The sequence below is a fragment of the Podarcis muralis genome, chromosome 1, assembly GCF_964188315.1.
Source record: "Podarcis muralis chromosome 1, rPodMur119.hap1.1, whole genome shotgun sequence".
Classification (NCBI taxonomy): Eukaryota; Metazoa; Chordata; class Lepidosauria; order Squamata; family Lacertidae; genus Podarcis; species Podarcis muralis.
In genome coordinates this window covers 91,297,888-91,315,576 of record NC_135655.1, presented here as the reverse complement: position 1 = coordinate 91,315,576, position 17,689 = coordinate 91,297,888, and the positions used below count along the sequence as shown (strand labels likewise).

Sequence of the window (17,689 nt, the reverse complement as noted above, 5' to 3'; positions counted from 1 at the left end):
CGCCAGATGCAGCTTTGTCACGCTGGCCACGTGACCCGGAAGTGTCTCCGGACAGTGCTGGCCTCTTGAGTGAGATGGGCGCACAACCCTAGAGTCTGTCATGACTGGCCCGTACGGGCAGGGGTACCTTTACCTTTACCTTAGACAGCTACACAAGGCGGAGAGGCCAAATTAGACTGGGGAAATAGCTATGGGGTGGTGGTGTGTAGAAATGAAATTCTGCTTTCCCCCACTCCCAATTTGAAGCTACATGTTGCCCCTCAGGAGAAATGTAATCTCCAAAGAGAAGATTTGTTCTTGAGTAAAACCAACAACAATCCATGATCCAGATGCAATGTTCAGGTAAATATTGTGGTTTGTTGCTCCTGCTCTCACACTATGAAAGGAACATAGTAGAGTGATCTGTGCACTCACAGCAAGTTGTTAATTATGGCTTACTGTGGTGTGTGAACTGGGTTATTGATGCAAAGGAAGTGGCCAGAATTTGTTTGGGTGTTTGCTCTGTTTTTCATTTTTCTGTTGTTGTTTTTCAAGTGCTTGACAAATAATTCATCTTTAGATGTTTTAGATCATTTTAAATAGAACCAATGAGAATGAAAATTGTACCTGGATTTTGGAATATAATGTAACATACTGATTAAGAACAGTGTGAAATGATTACAGTGGGTTGCAAATATTTCTTTCTCAAATTTACTAAGCTGCCATCCAGTTTTGTTGTTCACTACCAACTTGTGGATTGACCTACTCTTAATTATAACCCTTTTCTTTTTTCACTGTTGGAGCTGTTATCTCAGGAGGGTGGTGCTTCCTCCTATATTTCTTAGCTAACATAAAGAGAACAGTGATCTTGTGGTTTTCTATCCTCTCTTCCTACATCTTCCAATGACTCTTCTATGCCTCCTTTCATTTGTTACACTCCTCTCACATGGCTGTTTTTTCTGGTTTCAGCTCTGTGTTTATGCTGGCATTCTACCTGACCTGTTTTGTGATCCTCACCACAGTAATATTTGTTTCAGTCATCTACTCCTGCGTAAAGGTGAGTGGTAGTAATTTGATGGTATAATTCTATATGTGTCTACTCAGAAGTAAGCCCCATTTAGTTCAATGGGATTTATTCTCCGGCAAGTGGGTGATGATTTGCTCACTATTTTGTGGCAATTTGATTAGTCTTCATAAAGACATTGATCTGCTGTGGATTTTGGATCTCTTACCTGTCCTTCACCATAAGGGTCCCAGATTACAACAATACAAAAATACAATATTAAATCCGGTAAAAACAATTTTCAATCAGAGGAATAGGATGGATCGTGTGTGTGTGTGTGTGTAAGACCAAGTAATACATACAGCATACAGTGATAGCTATTCCATGATGATGCTAGACACCTCTGTGGGAAGGGAATTCCACAATTTAAGGGCTGACACAGAGAAAGCCCTCTCTTGGGTTATCATTCTGTGTACTTCTGTCAGAACTGCCAGGACGGCCTCCTCTGCTCATCTTAACATCTGACAGTCTGTAGGTAAGGAGCCGATAAGATAATTGGCTCCTACATCATTTTAGAGCTCTAAACAACAAAGTGAATAGAAACTAACTATTAACCAGCATAGTTGTTATATGAGCTTGAATGGAGCCTCAGCCAGTAATTGGCTGCTGCATTTTGAACCAGTTGAAGTTTCAGGATTGAAGATACCCAAGCATGGAGTACGGAGGCTGAGTCACAAAGGACCAAAGCCAGAGCTGGTGAACCAGTCAGAGCTGGAAATAGGCCCTCTAGTCACCAAGGCCACTTGAGTTTCAAGTAACAATGTTGGAACCAAGAGTATCCCCAAGTTGCGAGCACCACCCACCCAGAGGAGTGTAACCCTTTTGAGAAGAGGCCATCTCTCTCTCTCCCCCCTTGAACCAGAGAACTTAGAACACATAATACTTCTGTCTTATTGGGATTTTGCTTCAATTTATTGGCCCACACCCAGCCCATCACCTCTTCCAATCACTGGTCTAGCACCTGAACTGCCTCTCCTGATTCAGATGGAATGAGGAAATAGAGCTGGGGATCATCAGCATATTAATAACACCTTGCTCCAAATTTCCTGAAATAGCATGGCTGAGCAACAGCCTCCCTTAAGTAGGAGCAGAACCACTATTACACAGAGTCCCTTGCCTTTTTGTACTCTATAAAGCATTGTCAGTACTTGGAATGCTGTTTGAATTTCTTTCCAGTAAGAAAAAAACAACAACCAGCTAATGGAAAAGTGACTAGTAGTGACTCATGAAATACCTAGTGACAAGTCATACAGCTATAGTTATAACCTTTATTTTGCCTTGGTTTGCTGATTTCAGTGCTTAGGCTCTGAACTATTGCCCTAGCATCCAAAAGTATTTTATTGCTGTCAGTACTGAACTTCTTGATGACCCATTCTGACTCAGCTTCCACATTTCTGAGATAGGCTGCTATTTGTAGGAAATTAGCTTCTATTTCAAATACAGTCTGGTTTGCTAATTGAAAACATACTCTTTAAAGGTGTCATAAAGAGAATAACTAGGCTTTGTGCTTAGACTATGCTTATTCTTAAGAGATTTAACCAGTTTGTTGGCGTCTCATGTTAATCCTAGTGTTCCCTTGTCCAGTTTAAGAACATGCGTAGGTGATCAGTGATGGGGAGGGCAGCCTGCTTGAGCATAGTAGTTGGTTTGCATATAATTCTAAGCCATGGTTTGTTTGATCATTCAAACACTGTCCAGTGACCTAGCTTTGGTGTGTTTACTGCCGACAATCCATGATCTGAAGCCATTTTTTGTTGTTTACTCACAGACTTTAACTTGCTTTAACTATGACTTGGTATTATATGCATATCCAGCACTCTTCCTTAACCATAGTTTGTTTGGCTACTTCATCTTAGAGGCTCACCAACCTACAAAGGCCTGAGGCAAGAACATCTGAAAAACAAAACAGGTTTACACAGAACAAGTCATGGGACAACTTGTGGTTCATTCATGGCTTGTTAAACACCAATAGCTTATTGTTATGTGTGAACCAAGCTAGAGTGTGACAGTTAGGAATTTTATACCTTCTATATTGATTCGTTTTTGTTTGCCCCCTGCTGCTGCATGATTTGGGTGTCCTGTGTAAATTTCAACAAAGGTCATAACTAGATTGCAAGGCCTGTCCTGCAGGGTTCATTGCTTGTTACCATCATGACTCTACTTATTTCATTTCTATAACAATATCAGTCATTGATTCTTGTCATTTGCTTCTTAGAGTTTCCAATGCTGGATTTTTAAAAATATCGGCCTTCTGTGGGTAGGGCCAGGTAAGAACTTTGCAGGTTAATATCCAAGGAGAATTGAACACCCTGCACATCAGCTGATGTGCATGCAGGAAGTACCCTGCACCCTGCAAAGTAGCTGAACCCGTGGGATTGAACTCCTTGTGCATCACTCCTTGTGTGAGGAGTTCTGTCCTGCTTTCTGCAGCTGATCCAGTTGTGCCTCTACCTGCCCCACAACTGACATCACATATGATATCAGGTGTGAGGCAGGTGTGCCTGGTTTGGGAAAAACAGCCTCATGGGCAAAATGGAGAGGCTTGGCAGGTCAGACCTGGTCCACAGGCTGGAGCTTTTCCATCCCTGACTAGTGGTTTATGACCTCAGATTTTGTATACCACATTCCAGGGCAATGAAAGGTAAATGTTTATGAGCAAATGGTTTTTCATACATTGCATAACATATTCTTTGCCAACAAATCTGGGTTTTTCTACTTCAGCTAGACCATTTTGAAAAATGGTTTCCAGATAGTCAAATAACGAGCAGTTAGGTTCTCAAATAGAAGAAAGCAGTTCAAATGCTGACATTTTCCAAATTTGGGATTGGATGAATTTCTGTATTACATAAATATGTAAAATTCTAAATATGTAATTATCCAGTCCTTGCTTCAGAGCTTGATGGGAGTCTGATTAGGCTGAAAATCCTTACAGTACTCTAAAAAAAAATTGTGCAGGCAGAGGTAGTATGAAAAGCCTGCACCTCATGCTGCACATAATTTAAACTTTCTCCTTGTCTGTGTAGAATAGGGTGGTGTTTGACTGTGATTCATCTGTCGCATTGAGAACTACTTACAAGCTTGATTTAACCACTTGGAAGAACATTGCTAGATTTTTATTATCATCTTACAGTTTATTGCTATCTTTTATTATGTCAGTGCCTGGTATGATAGATGATCTCCCCCCTTCCCACCCCAACCAAAGAAAAAATCTGGTCCAGTGATTTTAGAGAGTTCTGTAATGGACGCAGGTGAAGGCAGCAGCTTAAAAGAGGCACAGCATTGTCACAAGTTGTATCTGTCTCCTTTTGTAATAGGCACCAGCTAATCAGCCCTCCTGTTCATCAAACAGCTTCATAATTGTGCTTGTGTAGGAAGCAAAATGCAACTCTTGTAACCGTGCAATAAAAAAAAGGGGGGGAGCAAAAAGGAAGAGGCTGGCGTGGTTAGTCATTGCTAAAAAAGCAATACACAAGCCATTTCTCACTGTCTTCTTTTAAAAAAGAAACCACTTAGAAGCCTAGTTGGTGCAATGATAATGATGCATATTTGAGCTGCTATTTGTCTGTGTCTCAGATTTCTCTCTAGGGATTGAATTGGGGAGCATTTTGATGAGGCGAAATTAACAGCAGGGAAGCCTTTTAGTTTTACAGAACTCAAACATCTGAATTCTAGAAATGTATCCTTGTTATCTCCTTGCACGGGAGATTTGAGTGCTGGGGTGGGGTGAGCCACAAACAAAAACCTATTGGAGGAAGATGTGCGGGAAGCAAGTGAAGGAAAATACGCTCCCCTGAACTCACCAGGTTAAAACTTAATATCGGAAGATAATCTCCAAGATCCCAAACTCACCGGTCAGCCAAATACCATTTAGAGTTAATTTAGTTGAAGTTGATGATTCCTGAACAGCGTAGATAAATGTTAGTAGATCCCAGAGGGTCACAAGATTCAGTACAAGCCAAACTCTGATGGCTCCAAAAGGTGATTAGACAAATTCATGGAGGAGGAGAGTATCCATGAATGCTAGTCATGATTACTATGCATTACGTCCAGTATCAGAGGCAGTAACAGTTGCTGGGGAATCATGAGCAGGAGAGTGCTGTTTAGCTTGGGTCCTGCTTACGAGTTTTCCATAGGCATTGTGAACTCAGAATGGTGGACTAGATAGGTCTTTGATCTGATGCAGCTGGGCTTTAATGTTCAAATCTCTGGTGCCTTTGGAAGTTTGAAAACATTTGCCAGTGTTATTGACTACTGTACAATTCACTGCTGCAGTTCTACCTATTGTCCATCTAAACATAGTAAGAGGTGACATGAAGATAAAACTCAATTCTAGCTAGAATCTTGGAAGCAAAACAGATTATTTCAAAATGCATGTTTATATATCCATTTATTCTGAGATCAGAATCGGATGTTTTGTTTTGTTTTGCACACCATTCTTTCTGGTTCTGATTTAGAAACCATCATTTTAATCAGGGAGCAGCAAGTCAGTATGCCAAGCAATTATGCATTTAGCCTTTCTGCTCCGAAAATTACCTAGAGGAAGACAGATGTTCAGTGATCTGGCATGTCAGCTTTTGTACTTTCTAATGTGTATTGTTCTTTAGTGTGCAAGATATTTATCCAGAATCATGATTTCAAAGATCTTGCTTTCTCTTTTTTGACAAGCTTTTTCCAGCTCCACTCCAGACTCTCTCAAGGAAGATTGTTCAGTCCAGGACCAACAACACCATAGTTGGGGTCTTTACCATTGTATTGGTTTTCCTCTCAGCCTTTGCCAACATGGTATGTTACACTGGTTGTTAGTTTTATTTAGCATCACTGACCTATCAGTGCCCAGAAGCTGTAGGGTACAACAGAAAGCATAGCTCCTGGTGTATGTGTGACCAATGAAATAAAAGTAGGCGTGGGCTCAGTAATTTTCCTAATTCTTCTAACCAGTCATGGTTACAACTTAATGTCTCCAGTGCGTTGGCCAATATTATGTCTTTAAAATAGACAGGATCAAAGCAATGCTAATTGTTTCACCTGTAAACGGAGCACCTCCTGGGAATTCCCAGTGCCAGGTTCATGGTATATTAATTAGATGGGTTAGACAATACTTGGGATGTGGGAAGAGGTAGATGATGTTTTGCATACCTGCTAAAGCAGTCATTACAGCCGCCGCTGTTTAACTGGTGGTTTATATTGTCAGGCCCAAGAGCCATCTGTGCTGGGCCACTTTGCCATTGTGCAGAGAACCATCTCTTAATGCATCTCTGCTCTGAGTACATTCCATTGTAGTTAGCTGTTTTCTCTTTTCCTTGCCTTTTTTTTTTTAAATCACTTCCTTTCTGCCAGTTCACTTGCAGCACTGTGGATCTCCGTGATTGTGTGGCTGCAGAGTATAACATCACCCCACGTGAGGTGAACATGTGCCATATTAGCTACTCTGCCTCCAATTACAGCCTGGGGACAGTACAAGGATTATGTGCCAGCTCCCAGCCAAGCTGCAATTTCCCAGAGGTGGGTGTGTTTAAGTTTTTTAATTCGTACAAACTATAAGTGGCCCTGTTTTATGCTGAATGAGACAGTTAATCACTTAGCCCACTGTTGTCTGTTTCAGCTGTTTTCAGCTCCTCTCCATTGTCTTCAGGTAGAGATCTTTTTCCAGGTAGAGATTCTTTCTAGCCCAGCTACTTAAAGGTAAAGGGTAAAGGGACCCCTGACCATTAAGTGCAGTCGTGGACGACTCTGGGGTTGCTGCAGTCATCTTGCTCTATAGGCCGAGGGAGCCGGCGTTTGTCCTCAGACAGCTTCCATCATGTGGCTAGCATGACTAAGCCGCTTCTGGCAAACCAGAGCAGCGCACGGAAATGCCGTTTACCTTCCCACCAGAGTGGTACCTATTTATCTACTTGCACTTTGACGTGCTTTCGAACTGCTAGGTTGGCAGGAGCTGGGACCGAGTAACAGGAGCTCACCCCGTCGCTGGGATTCGAACTGCTGACCTTCTGATCGGCAAGCCCTAGGCTCTGTGGTTTAACCCACAGTGCCACCCGCGTCCCTTAGCCCAGCTACTTAAGATCCTTTAAATGAGAGATTACAGGTTTCAGACCTAGGGCCTTCTGCATACAATATCCTTTTGCCACTGATAATGTGTCAAACCAATTCTACACTGAATTCTCAGCTTTACCACTCCAGACAATAGGTGGGATAGTGTTATTATTCAATGCTGCTACCACACCAGGTTTAATGTAGCTGCAGTTTTATACACACTTACCTTGGGGGTTGGTTCCACTGAGGTCAATGACACTTGCTTCTGAGTAGACATGTAAAGAATCACACTGTTCTGATGCGCTCCTTTATAATTAAATACCTAAACAAACTTTTAAAGGGAGTGACATTTGAAAAATATAAGTCTTGATCTGAGGTGGTTTCTATGAGTTCGCAATGCCACCTTCATTATGCATCTTATGTAGAATTGACTTTGGAGCAGCTGACAGCTGTCACACAAAATTACAAGTTAATGAAAACAAAGATGCATTAAACACGTATGCATATATGATGTATGTACATTCAAATAGGCATGCATGCACATACCTTACAGAATAAAAGGTGGACTTTTAACTGCCAGAGGACTAAACTGCTGCTGAGGCTTGGTGGGTCAGGCATTGTGTGGGCCTGCTGGAAGCCCAGCTAGACAAATGTGCCAGTCCCAGTATAAGCATCCATTGAAGGATGTTCAGTGGCACGCTGGACCTAAGGTACCCTCAACCAAAGTTGTTCAGAGCCTTATATTAACTGACATGTGACATAGCAAAAGAAGAATAATTAAAATAAGTTGATGTGTAACCTCATTCTTGCAGCACTGCTTAATTGATGTTTGCTGTGCTTTACTGATTTGACTCCCGTTTGTTCTCTCTTCCTCCCTCCACTCCTCTTCCGCTTCCCAATCCCTCCTCTCGCAGTATTTTACCTACAGTGTCTTACTGAGCCTCCTGGCCTGCTCTGTGTTCCTTCAGATCAGTTGCATTGGGAAACTCATTTTGATGTTGATTATTGAATTTACATATGTCCTTATTGTGGAAGTGCCAGGGCTTACCCTCTTCGATAATGCAGATCTTCTGGTCACAGCCAATGCCATGTAAGTTACCCTTAAACCTTTGTAAGTTTTTTTTAATATATAAACCGAGAGAAAGGTCACCAAGTTGAAGTTTTAGTAAAGCAGGTGAGGAAGTAGACTGTTTCTGGACTATACCGTTTCGGAGTACCAGTAAGTTATCACATGACTGGACACACTTCAGTTTAAAAAAGTAAAACTTGCACATAGTTTAAGAAGTCAAGGGTTTTTGCCTAGCCAGTTTTTTATGTGTACGGTTTTATGAGAGGGGCATTCAGTCATGTGAGGCCCCTACCCAGGGTCTAGAGTGGAATAGTCCAGAAACAGGTTCACCGCATCATTTGCTGCTTGGGAAAACCAAGTCAATGAGTCCATGAAAACAATTTTATGTAAACAGAAAGAGTGTGCAGCATCAACAAGTGAGTTAACACTGGAAGTTATTTAAGAACCCTCTATTAGTTCTTGCTCTTGGTTCTATTTTGCTGGTATCTAGAATTTGAATGTCATAATCTGCATGACTGTTGCGCTCTCAGATAAGGACCAAACATGTATATTTTGCATCAAGTAGGAGGCTAGTGCCTTAGTTGTGTTGAATGTTAACACATATCTTCCCTTTTAAACATATTTAGTCATTAAACATTTTTCATTGTAGGAGTTTGGCTTGTTCACTAATAAGCAACACTACTTTTATTGGCATTATTTGTATGCCTTATGATTTCCTTAATTCCCTTAAAACATACCAAACAACCAATTTGATGAGATCTTTTCTGAAGTTAATAAAACAACAAAAGAAAGAAAGAAAAAAAAGGCCATTCTGGTTGAACCACAGCCCTGCCCTTCTCCATTTTGGATTGCTTAATTCTGATTAATCCACTCAGGTGTGATTTCTGCCCTTCATATAAAAAATAAAATTGATAGCAAATTAGGGGCAGTCATTTGAAGGGATAATCTCAAAACAAAACATCCTTTAGGCATTTTATACTGCATGGAATTTTGATAAGCCAGGAGCAGACTGAATTAGAGCACTTAAAAGCAATTATTTGCATCACCTCACAATCAAGATGTCAGTAAAAAGGCGGAGTAAATAAGCAGCTTTTTCCCAGAAATAAATTTAGGAGCTGCAGTCTTACCACTCATTAAATTAGCTTTGCTTGCTCTGAAATCTCCATTTATTGTTAGTCTTACTGTGTGGTGAACCACTTACGGCTCGTGGGAAGTATTTAGTACATATGCAGCCGCCACAGTCTAGGTGCAGATCTCTTCCAGATGCAGGGAATATTGTCCTATATTAATTTAACTGGGCATCTGTCTGATCCATCTAATTATTCTGTATATGACATGCACACTAATTAGCAAGATGCACAGATGCCTCTTTTCTCACACCCCTATACAAATTTACCGAAAACATAAGCCAAGAAAAGGCTGGTGGTAAAACTTAGAGTGCTCCTGCCAGCCAAAAAGAATTGTAACCATGCAAGCAGGTCTGGTGTCAAACTTCAGGGGGCCCTCAGCATAGTCCAGCTGATGCCCCCTGTTCCTGTCACACTGGAGCTCCTGGAGCTCTCATCCTTCTCTTTGTGGCAGCAGCTATGCCTCCAGTCCCTTTCCTCCTCTTCCTTAAAAACACACACAAAATTGGTTTTTGAACAGCTTGGTTCTTGTACGTTTCGGCTTCCGAACACTACAAACCTGAAAGTGAGTGTTCTGGTTTGTGAATTATTTTTGGAAGCCGAACATCTGACGGGGCTTCAAATTGGCGGCAGGAGCTTCCTGCCACCAATCAGAAGCTGTGCGTTGGTTTCCAAACGACTTCCAAGGTCTGACTGTAGTGGCTAATTCAGTGGTAGCTTCTTGCCACCTTGGGATGAAGAAGAGTCCTTGAGAGCCGGGAATTCTGGGTAAGCTGATTGTGCTGCTGCTGCTGTGGTTTGCCATGGCATCTAGGAAAGCTTTTTTTAAAAAAGAGATTTTTTTTTAAAAAAAAAAACATCTAAATTTGAAAGGCCTTTTTTAGCAAACTGCAGCAACAGCACTGGCATTTTCCAGGTCACCTTTCTCAGAGTTCAAGAGAGGCAGCAGGCTATGCAGTTACCATGGATGGGAGCCAAGTTGGTCCTCAAGAAGTGTCTGCATATATCCGCCTGGATCTCATGTTAAGACCCATGATGGGCCTTTCTAAGCCCTGGGGCAATCAACCAATGCCCAGCAAGGCTAACTGCTGGCGCCAGGCCTTCCTGCAGGAGCCATGTGGGGTCTGAATTTCAGCTGGGAGACTACAGCTGCTTTTAAGCAAGTTCTACTGACTCAGTGAGTCAGTAAGTAAGATAGATAGATATAACAGAGTTAACGTGGAAAAGCAGTTTTTAAATTGTCACTGTCGGATTTTATGGTCTGTTTTTACTTTGTTTCTTTTCTAGAGAATACTTTGTTAGGTGACTCATAAACTGAACAAAATAAAAAATTTAAAACGAAAGGGCAGAAGAACTGGAACAGGAGCTATGTTAATTGGATTATAAAGTATCTGGTTCTCTGCTGGAGTGATCTGGTGATATGACTTGGATAAAAATTTCTGACAAAATACAAGAATAATACAAGAAGTGAATAAATATGAAGGAACTAGATTTCAAGGCACTCCCTGCTTCTCCAGTACCATCTAGAATGAGACAGTAAATTTGCAAACAAAGGGTAGAATCCAGCTTTATGTGGGCAGATTCCAACTTGTCACGTTTTATCTCCTCTTTTCTGCAGCCCCAATGCAGAATTCCCTAAGTGCAGAATTCCCTGCACTTGAATCCCATAATTCAAGTTAGGGAATTAATTCTTAGGAATTAATTCCCTAACTTGTCCAGGCAGCTTTGTTTTATAACATCCTATCTAATGTGCCAACTTTCCTTGACTCCTCACTTCAACGATAATCAAGCTCAAAGTCAAAAAGCGATCCTCTTTCACTGTAGCGAAAGGCAAGTAGAAGAAAATTTTAGGAAGTGGTTATGGCTCCACATAGTGTTCAAAGTGAAAAATAGTACCACTGATTTTGTGGAGCAGTTGATTATTACACTCAATCCTAAATGTCTTTATTTTAAAATATGTGGCATCCTGGATTCCGTGGAACTCTGTGTAGGTGTAAGAACTGTTTTAAAAAGAACGGTGATCTTAACCATGTTTGGAAACATGTTCCATTGAAATTGCAGCAGGACCTGCAATAAAGTGAATGCTTTGAGGCTTTGGTTCTAGTGTCACAAGGGGCATTAGGGATCCCTCCTGTTGCATCATGCATTTCAGAACAATCAACACAGAGACATATAAAACAACTTCCCTGTAATTTAAATGGAGTACTTTGCACACATGTTCATTTGATTAACATCAGGCAAGTGATCCAGAAGAGACATGGACCTTTGAACTGCTGAAGTATTAGAGAGGCACTTTTGTTTGGATAGCCTTGGAGCAGTGAAATGTACACCTTGATTTTAATCCAAAGTCAGCAGTTCCTTGCCAGCTGGGAAGAATACTGAAAAATTAAAAAGACAGCTTGTGCAACAAATAAGGGAAACAGCATAATCATAATAGTAATGAGGAGGAGGAAAAATTTTATATCATATCTATTTAGTGTTCAGACTTCTTCACATATATTATCTCAGTATTCTTTAGAAGATGGTTGCTTGATAAGGCAATCTGAGCTCTGAACCAGGGTGTTCCTGGCTCATTGCTTATACTCCTAGCGGTATAGGAGGGCACTAAATGTGGAATTGGGAAGAAAGCAATGGAGTCAGTGATTTATAAATATAGCAGAGCAGTCTATATACATTGTCTAAAACCTATCTCTTGCTATTTCAGAGTATTTTCCAATGGGACTGAGAATGGAACATGGTGAGTTACTGAGGGGGCAGGTAGCCGAGGTTGCTTTAAAAAATGGCTTCAGCCATTGGTGGGTTTGGGTTGTTGCAGACATAATGTGGCTCATCCTTTAATGGTGCTTAAGGGATATGGGATGGGCACACCCCTCTCTTCTCAAACACAAGTCCCCTCCCTTGCTGTCTGAAGCACTGTTAACCATTTTGAATGCTTGCCAGAGTTTGAATTTGAAACAAACTTGAAATGCAAATTAACGTCAACCACAGTTAGTAGCACTGCTACCTAGCCTTCGTTGTATTCAAGGGTAGGAAGAATTTGACCTCATAAAGGCAGGGAGAGTGGGAGAAAAGAATAGAATCTAGTGGTCTCTCACAAATCCCCTATGATTCAGTAATGGAATGCATTGACTGTGCTGTGGCCCTTGTCTCCCTTCCTTGCCTAAGAGGCAGTTTTGATACAGTGTGCCTCACTTCTAGAGCCACTGAAGCACACAAAAAATGAAGATTGATGGGGCGGCCTCATGCAAAGTAAAAGATGGCCACCTGGACTTCGCTGTTCACGCTGCATCAAAAGCAAAAACTAAATGATTCAGAGTTGAACAGAATAAAATAGTCAGTGGATTTTATTGGTCAGCAGCTAGAGCCCACCCCTTGCTCAGCCTGTTGCTACACAAAGAAGTCAAGAAATTGCTTGCTTTGAATTATACGTACTCCTCCAGTTTAGCAACCGGCATCCTAGAACATCCAGAGATTTATATATTTTATTTTCCGCCGCAGTCCTCCAAGTGTGTCCAGGGTGGCCTTGAAGATTGTGACTCCCGTAGTTATCACTGTTTTTGTCTTGGCGGTGTATCTTCATGCGCAGCAAGTGGAATCCACAGCAAGACTTGATTTCCTCTGGAAGCTTCAGGTGTGTGTTTTTGAGTGTAATTTTAAAATGCCATTTATAATCAGCAAACAGTTGCTATTCACGCTGTTAATGCATTATCTTACCGTGCTCATAAATTATCAAGGTAGAAGCGCTAGCACAAAGGAAACTCCTACGGTATCAATTTTAGCTGAGGATCACAAAGATTGTGCTCTTAGTTTTGCTTTATATTGTATTGTAAAGAATACTGTCCGTGCATGTGTGTATCCATCCCATGCATATAGTTTGGACGGAGCCACCCTTAGTGTGTGCAAAATCATATTCTGTTGCTAGCATGTATTGATGGGTTGCATCTTAGACCTTTACCAGTAGTTCCCAACCTTTTTTTGGCCATGCTCCACCTAAGCAACTCTAAAATCCTGATGCCCTCCCCCATGACATATAATTATTATTGTTCAAAAAGTGAACTCCTATTCATGAGGAGGAAGCCTAAAAGGCCATTAACTGTTAATAACTCATTCTCGAATTGGCCCCCCTCTTAAAAATCAAATTGCCCCCCTGTGGGGCATGTGCCCCATGTTGGGAACCACGGCCTTATACAATAGATGCGCAACTTTTGCAAGAGTTATTTTCCAGGGATAGCACACAAAGCCAAAATCGCATAGTCAAAACAACCCTTTAAAAACCATTAGTCTATCCAGCCACCTCTGCTCTGTCTCCAAAAGCTGCACACACACTCTCAAGGCCACTACACCTTGCACCATGGTTAATGCAATGGCGGGTGCGATTGCTGACATTTCCCCCCTGCTCTCCCTCCCCCTTATGGTATCTCCCCTCCCCTCGCCCCTTTTTCCAGTCAAGTCCATAGAGCTGCAACCACTCAAGCTAAACACGCATAAGTTGTGTGTCCACTGTATATGCTTCCAGTCCATTTGCCACATAAATGAACCTGAGTTGCAGGCTGCATCTTTTTCTCTCTCACCCTCTCTCCCTTTTCAGGCTACTGAAGAAAAGGAGGAAATGGAGGAATTGCAGGCCTACAACAGACGCCTTCTCCATAACATCTTGCCAAAGGATGTGGCAGCCCACTTCCTTGCACAGGAACGGAGGAATGATGAGCTGTATTACCAGTCATGCGAGTGTGTGGCTGTCATGTTTGCTTCCATCAGCAACTTCTCAGAATTCTATGTAGAGTTAGAGGCCAACAATGAAGGAGTGGAATGCTTGAGGCTTCTCAATGAAATCATTGCTGACTTTGATGAGGTGAGCAAGTTTTCTTTTTCTTTTTTAAGAGTTAAACCTCAGTGTGGTCTAGTTAATGTTTAACTGATTCCTGCATTGCAGGGGGTTGGACCAGATGGCCTTTGGAGTCCCTTCCAACTCTACAATGCTGTGAATCTATGACTGACCCTTTTGTATTGTCCCGATGCACACAACACCAGTCGTCTCTGACACTTTTGTTTTCTGTGCTAGATTTCTTTCATATGCCAGAGGTATCAATAGAAATACAGTACTATACTTTTCTTTCCTAGAAGTACTATATGAAGTACTATATACTGAAAGGTGCTGCTGAGCCCAGACAATGCAATGCACTCCTAAATAAACTCTTCATCCATGGCTATGGGTAGGACCCAGAAAGCTACCTGGCTTGCAAGCCTTCCTCAGCTTATAGATCTAGTTTCCTAGTTCTTGGTATCCTGGCCTGTTGACTTCATTTCCTGGTCAACAGCCGTTTTAATCACCTCATGCTCTGCTCCCATGGATCTGTATAAGTGCAGCAGTGGAAACAATAATTTGTCCAGGTCAGCTGAAATGGTCTCATGCTTGTGCAGAGGCTCCTAGGAAAGTTCTACCTCCTCTATGATTACCAGTTACAGTGGCACTGGCCACTGTTGCTTTTATTACTCAGAAAGCTATGGTTAAAAGTGCAAATGGTCCTAACTCAGTCACCTGACAGCAAGTACTGATACACTCGTGCCAGGACGTGATGTAGATCCAAACTGAAGGGGCATTGCATCCCGTGACCTGACATCCTAGTGCAAAATCTTACTTTTCTGTCCTTATCAATTTGAAGAAGCAAAAATAGGGTCTAGGACACCATCCTGTCTATGTGCAGGATCAAAACAGTTCATGAACTTTCTCTTCATATGGGAAGCACATTAGAACATGTGTTATGCAAGCTACAGTGTGCATGATCATATCTGGGTCTTATACAGATCAGTCAAACAGTGTACCTTATATTGATTTACACATGTCCTTTTCAATAACTTCGTTCCTTTGTTGCCTCTGCAGATAATAAGCGAAGACCAGTTCCGACAGCTGGAAAAGATCAAAACTATAGGCAGCACATATATGGCTGCTTCAGGCCTCAATGATTCCACCTATGACAAAGTGGGCAAGTCACACATCAAGGCCCTGGCTGACTTTGCAATGAGGTTAATGGATCAAATGAAATACATCAATGAGCATTCGTTCAACAACTTCCAGATGAAAATAGGTAGATGCCTTTGTTATGGTGTTACGCTTCTGGAGTATTTCCTCTGTGGTTAAAAGTGCAAATGCCATGTGTTAATTGGTGCTGCCTCTACTGAATTAAATTAGCACTTAATGGAGTATTCTTGATCTGTAGTGTTGGTCGTGTTTCCTGCAGAAATTTGACCCCATTACATAACATTCCCAACTGGACATTAGTAGCCAATTGAACATGGGAAGATCTAAAGCCAAACAAAATTAGCTTCCTGTCCACATTAGTGCTTTAGAAAGGACATGGCTGTTAGAACTGTTTTGTCGTGTAGAACACTGGAAAACTGTCTTTCATATTTGAATCTGAAATATGCACACACACTTGAAGTGGAGGCGGAGCAAGAGCTCTTTCAACCTGATCCTGTAAGGCCAATCCGCATGCCTACAGGTGCTTGACACCGGGTTCCTTCATTCTTACGGGATTCCTAGAGCCATCACCATTGTTTGGGAAGAACTGAGTTGAGCACCCGTACTTCCTTCTTCCACTCAGTCAAAACCGACAAGGCCAGCCATCTTGCATTCAGGCCCCTTTTTTGAAGCTGGCCACTGTGAGAACAGTATGCTGGACTACACGGGCCTTTGGGCCTGATCCAGCAAGTCTCTTCTTATATGCTACATTTTTATCTGTTTCACTGGGAATGCCTCAGGTTCAGTCGGTTGATTCACAAGGATGTCTGGAGTGAGGCTTCTTATTCCAGGTATGCTCCACTCCCCACAGACCAACTAAGCTTAGAATGTAATGTGTAAATTGAGAACGTCTGCCAAACAAGCAGATTTTATAACATTTTTTATAGATCATTTATTTTGAGTGTAGAGCATGAGTGTTCTTGGCGCACTGTTATTCATCTTCATAATTCTGGATATCAAGATACAGTATATTTTAATCAAGTAAAAAATAAGCTCCAGTGAGTTTTCTGAGAAGCAGTTAGATAGTGTAGGACAGGGGTTCCCAAACTGTGGTCCCCAAGCTTCATTCAGGTGGTCCGAGGTGTGCCTGTGAAGAACACTTGCCGTATGAATTCTATGGAATTCAAATTGTAATACAATAAAAATTTTATGTATACATATATATGTGTGTGTGTGTGTGTGTGTGTAATAAAAATCATTCAGCATCTAGCATGGTGCATTGCAATTGCTACAGCAGGCAGAGAAATAATCAGTTATATGCAGATATCACAAATTTCAAAGATCACAAATCTTTGATATCACAGATTTCAAAGACCAGGGAAGGTCGCACTGGATGAATTTACCTCACTCTCAGCTGGTAATGTTTCAAAGTCTTAGGAGTGCTGCACACATTACAGCCACCATGTGGAGTCTGCTTTAAACCTTTGTTCATTTATAATAATACCTGATCATAGAATCATGGCACGTTTTGTCATATAGCCCTCAAAAGGTTGGCCATTCAAAAATTAGCTGTGGTCAGTTTATGCCTGGGGAGGAATCAGATAGTTGCAGTCCTTCTGCATATGTGATCTGGTAGTGATAACTTATAAGATGTACTTTATACACTCATGTCTAATTCCATACTATTTCTTTGCTAGGGCTCAATATTGGCCCAGTAGTAGCTGGGGTCATAGGCGCACGTAAGCCCCAGTATGATATTTGGGGGAATACTGTGAATGTAGCCAGCCGAATGGACAGCACAGGAGTGCCCGACAGGATTCAGGTGAGTCTTCTTGGCACCTCTCCTCCTCCCTAAAACTTTTTTTCTCTTATGAATATTTACACAAGCCACTAGTAGAAGCGAGAAGTAATCTATATGTACATTTTATGTATTCTACTTGCAGTTAGATATTTACCATCCCAAGCAAAAACTTTTAACCAAGCATAAAAAATGTGGCAGCTGACACATGAAGTCACTTCAGATCCATGTAACTTGTCCTCCTTTCTTACTTTACATATTTCATGCTTTATCCAGCTTAGTGATTCATCTCTGTGTTGGGGGTAGGGGGTGAAATATGAAGGAATCTATGTTATCATGTAATATGGAGTCCAGAACAGAGCTCCTTGAGAACCTCTGCATCTGTTTCTTCTTTTGTAACCCCCCCGCCAGAGTATTTTCATGTTGTTCTTGCTGAGCAATAACCAGAAGAGGGGATAATTCACCTTGCTCTGATCCAGAGATACATACCTATGTGATAATACCTATGTGATACTGTGCTTTGAACACTTAGCCACCTAGTACGTTGTTCACGCAGTTATAGTCCACACTGAGAGATGGCCCAATTTCAAGCTAACATGGATCGTGCTTACAGGATGGGAAGAGAATGGGAAACTTGATCCAGTCTCTTGTCCTCTACAAC

At 41.6% G+C, this 17,689-nt stretch overlaps 1 protein-coding gene across 4 annotated transcripts in view; it reads left to right on the top strand.

Annotated features, from left to right (window-relative positions):
- ADCY5 (adenylate cyclase 5) overlaps nucleotides 1-17,689 on the top strand; it is a 182,300-nt gene that overhangs the window by 161,302 nt on the left and 3,309 nt on the right. For 3 of the 4 annotated variants that reach the window (XM_077934935.1, XM_028743350.2, XM_077934940.1), the window contains 9 exons: nucleotides 949-1,036; nucleotides 5,708-5,824; nucleotides 6,380-6,544; nucleotides 7,990-8,165; nucleotides 11,976-12,008; nucleotides 12,770-12,902; nucleotides 13,860-14,123; nucleotides 15,153-15,357; nucleotides 16,928-17,052. In XM_077934935.1, the coding sequence (XP_077791061.1) occupies nucleotides 949-1,036; nucleotides 5,708-5,824; nucleotides 6,380-6,544; nucleotides 7,990-8,165; nucleotides 11,976-12,008; nucleotides 12,770-12,902; nucleotides 13,860-14,123; nucleotides 15,153-15,357; nucleotides 16,928-17,052 (1,306 nt within the window). The remainder of the gene's footprint in view (nucleotides 1-948; nucleotides 1,037-5,707; nucleotides 5,825-6,379; nucleotides 6,545-7,989; nucleotides 8,166-11,975; nucleotides 12,009-12,769; nucleotides 12,903-13,859; nucleotides 14,124-15,152; nucleotides 15,358-16,927; nucleotides 17,053-17,689) is intronic. The other variant, XM_028743359.2, reaches the window with a different exon arrangement.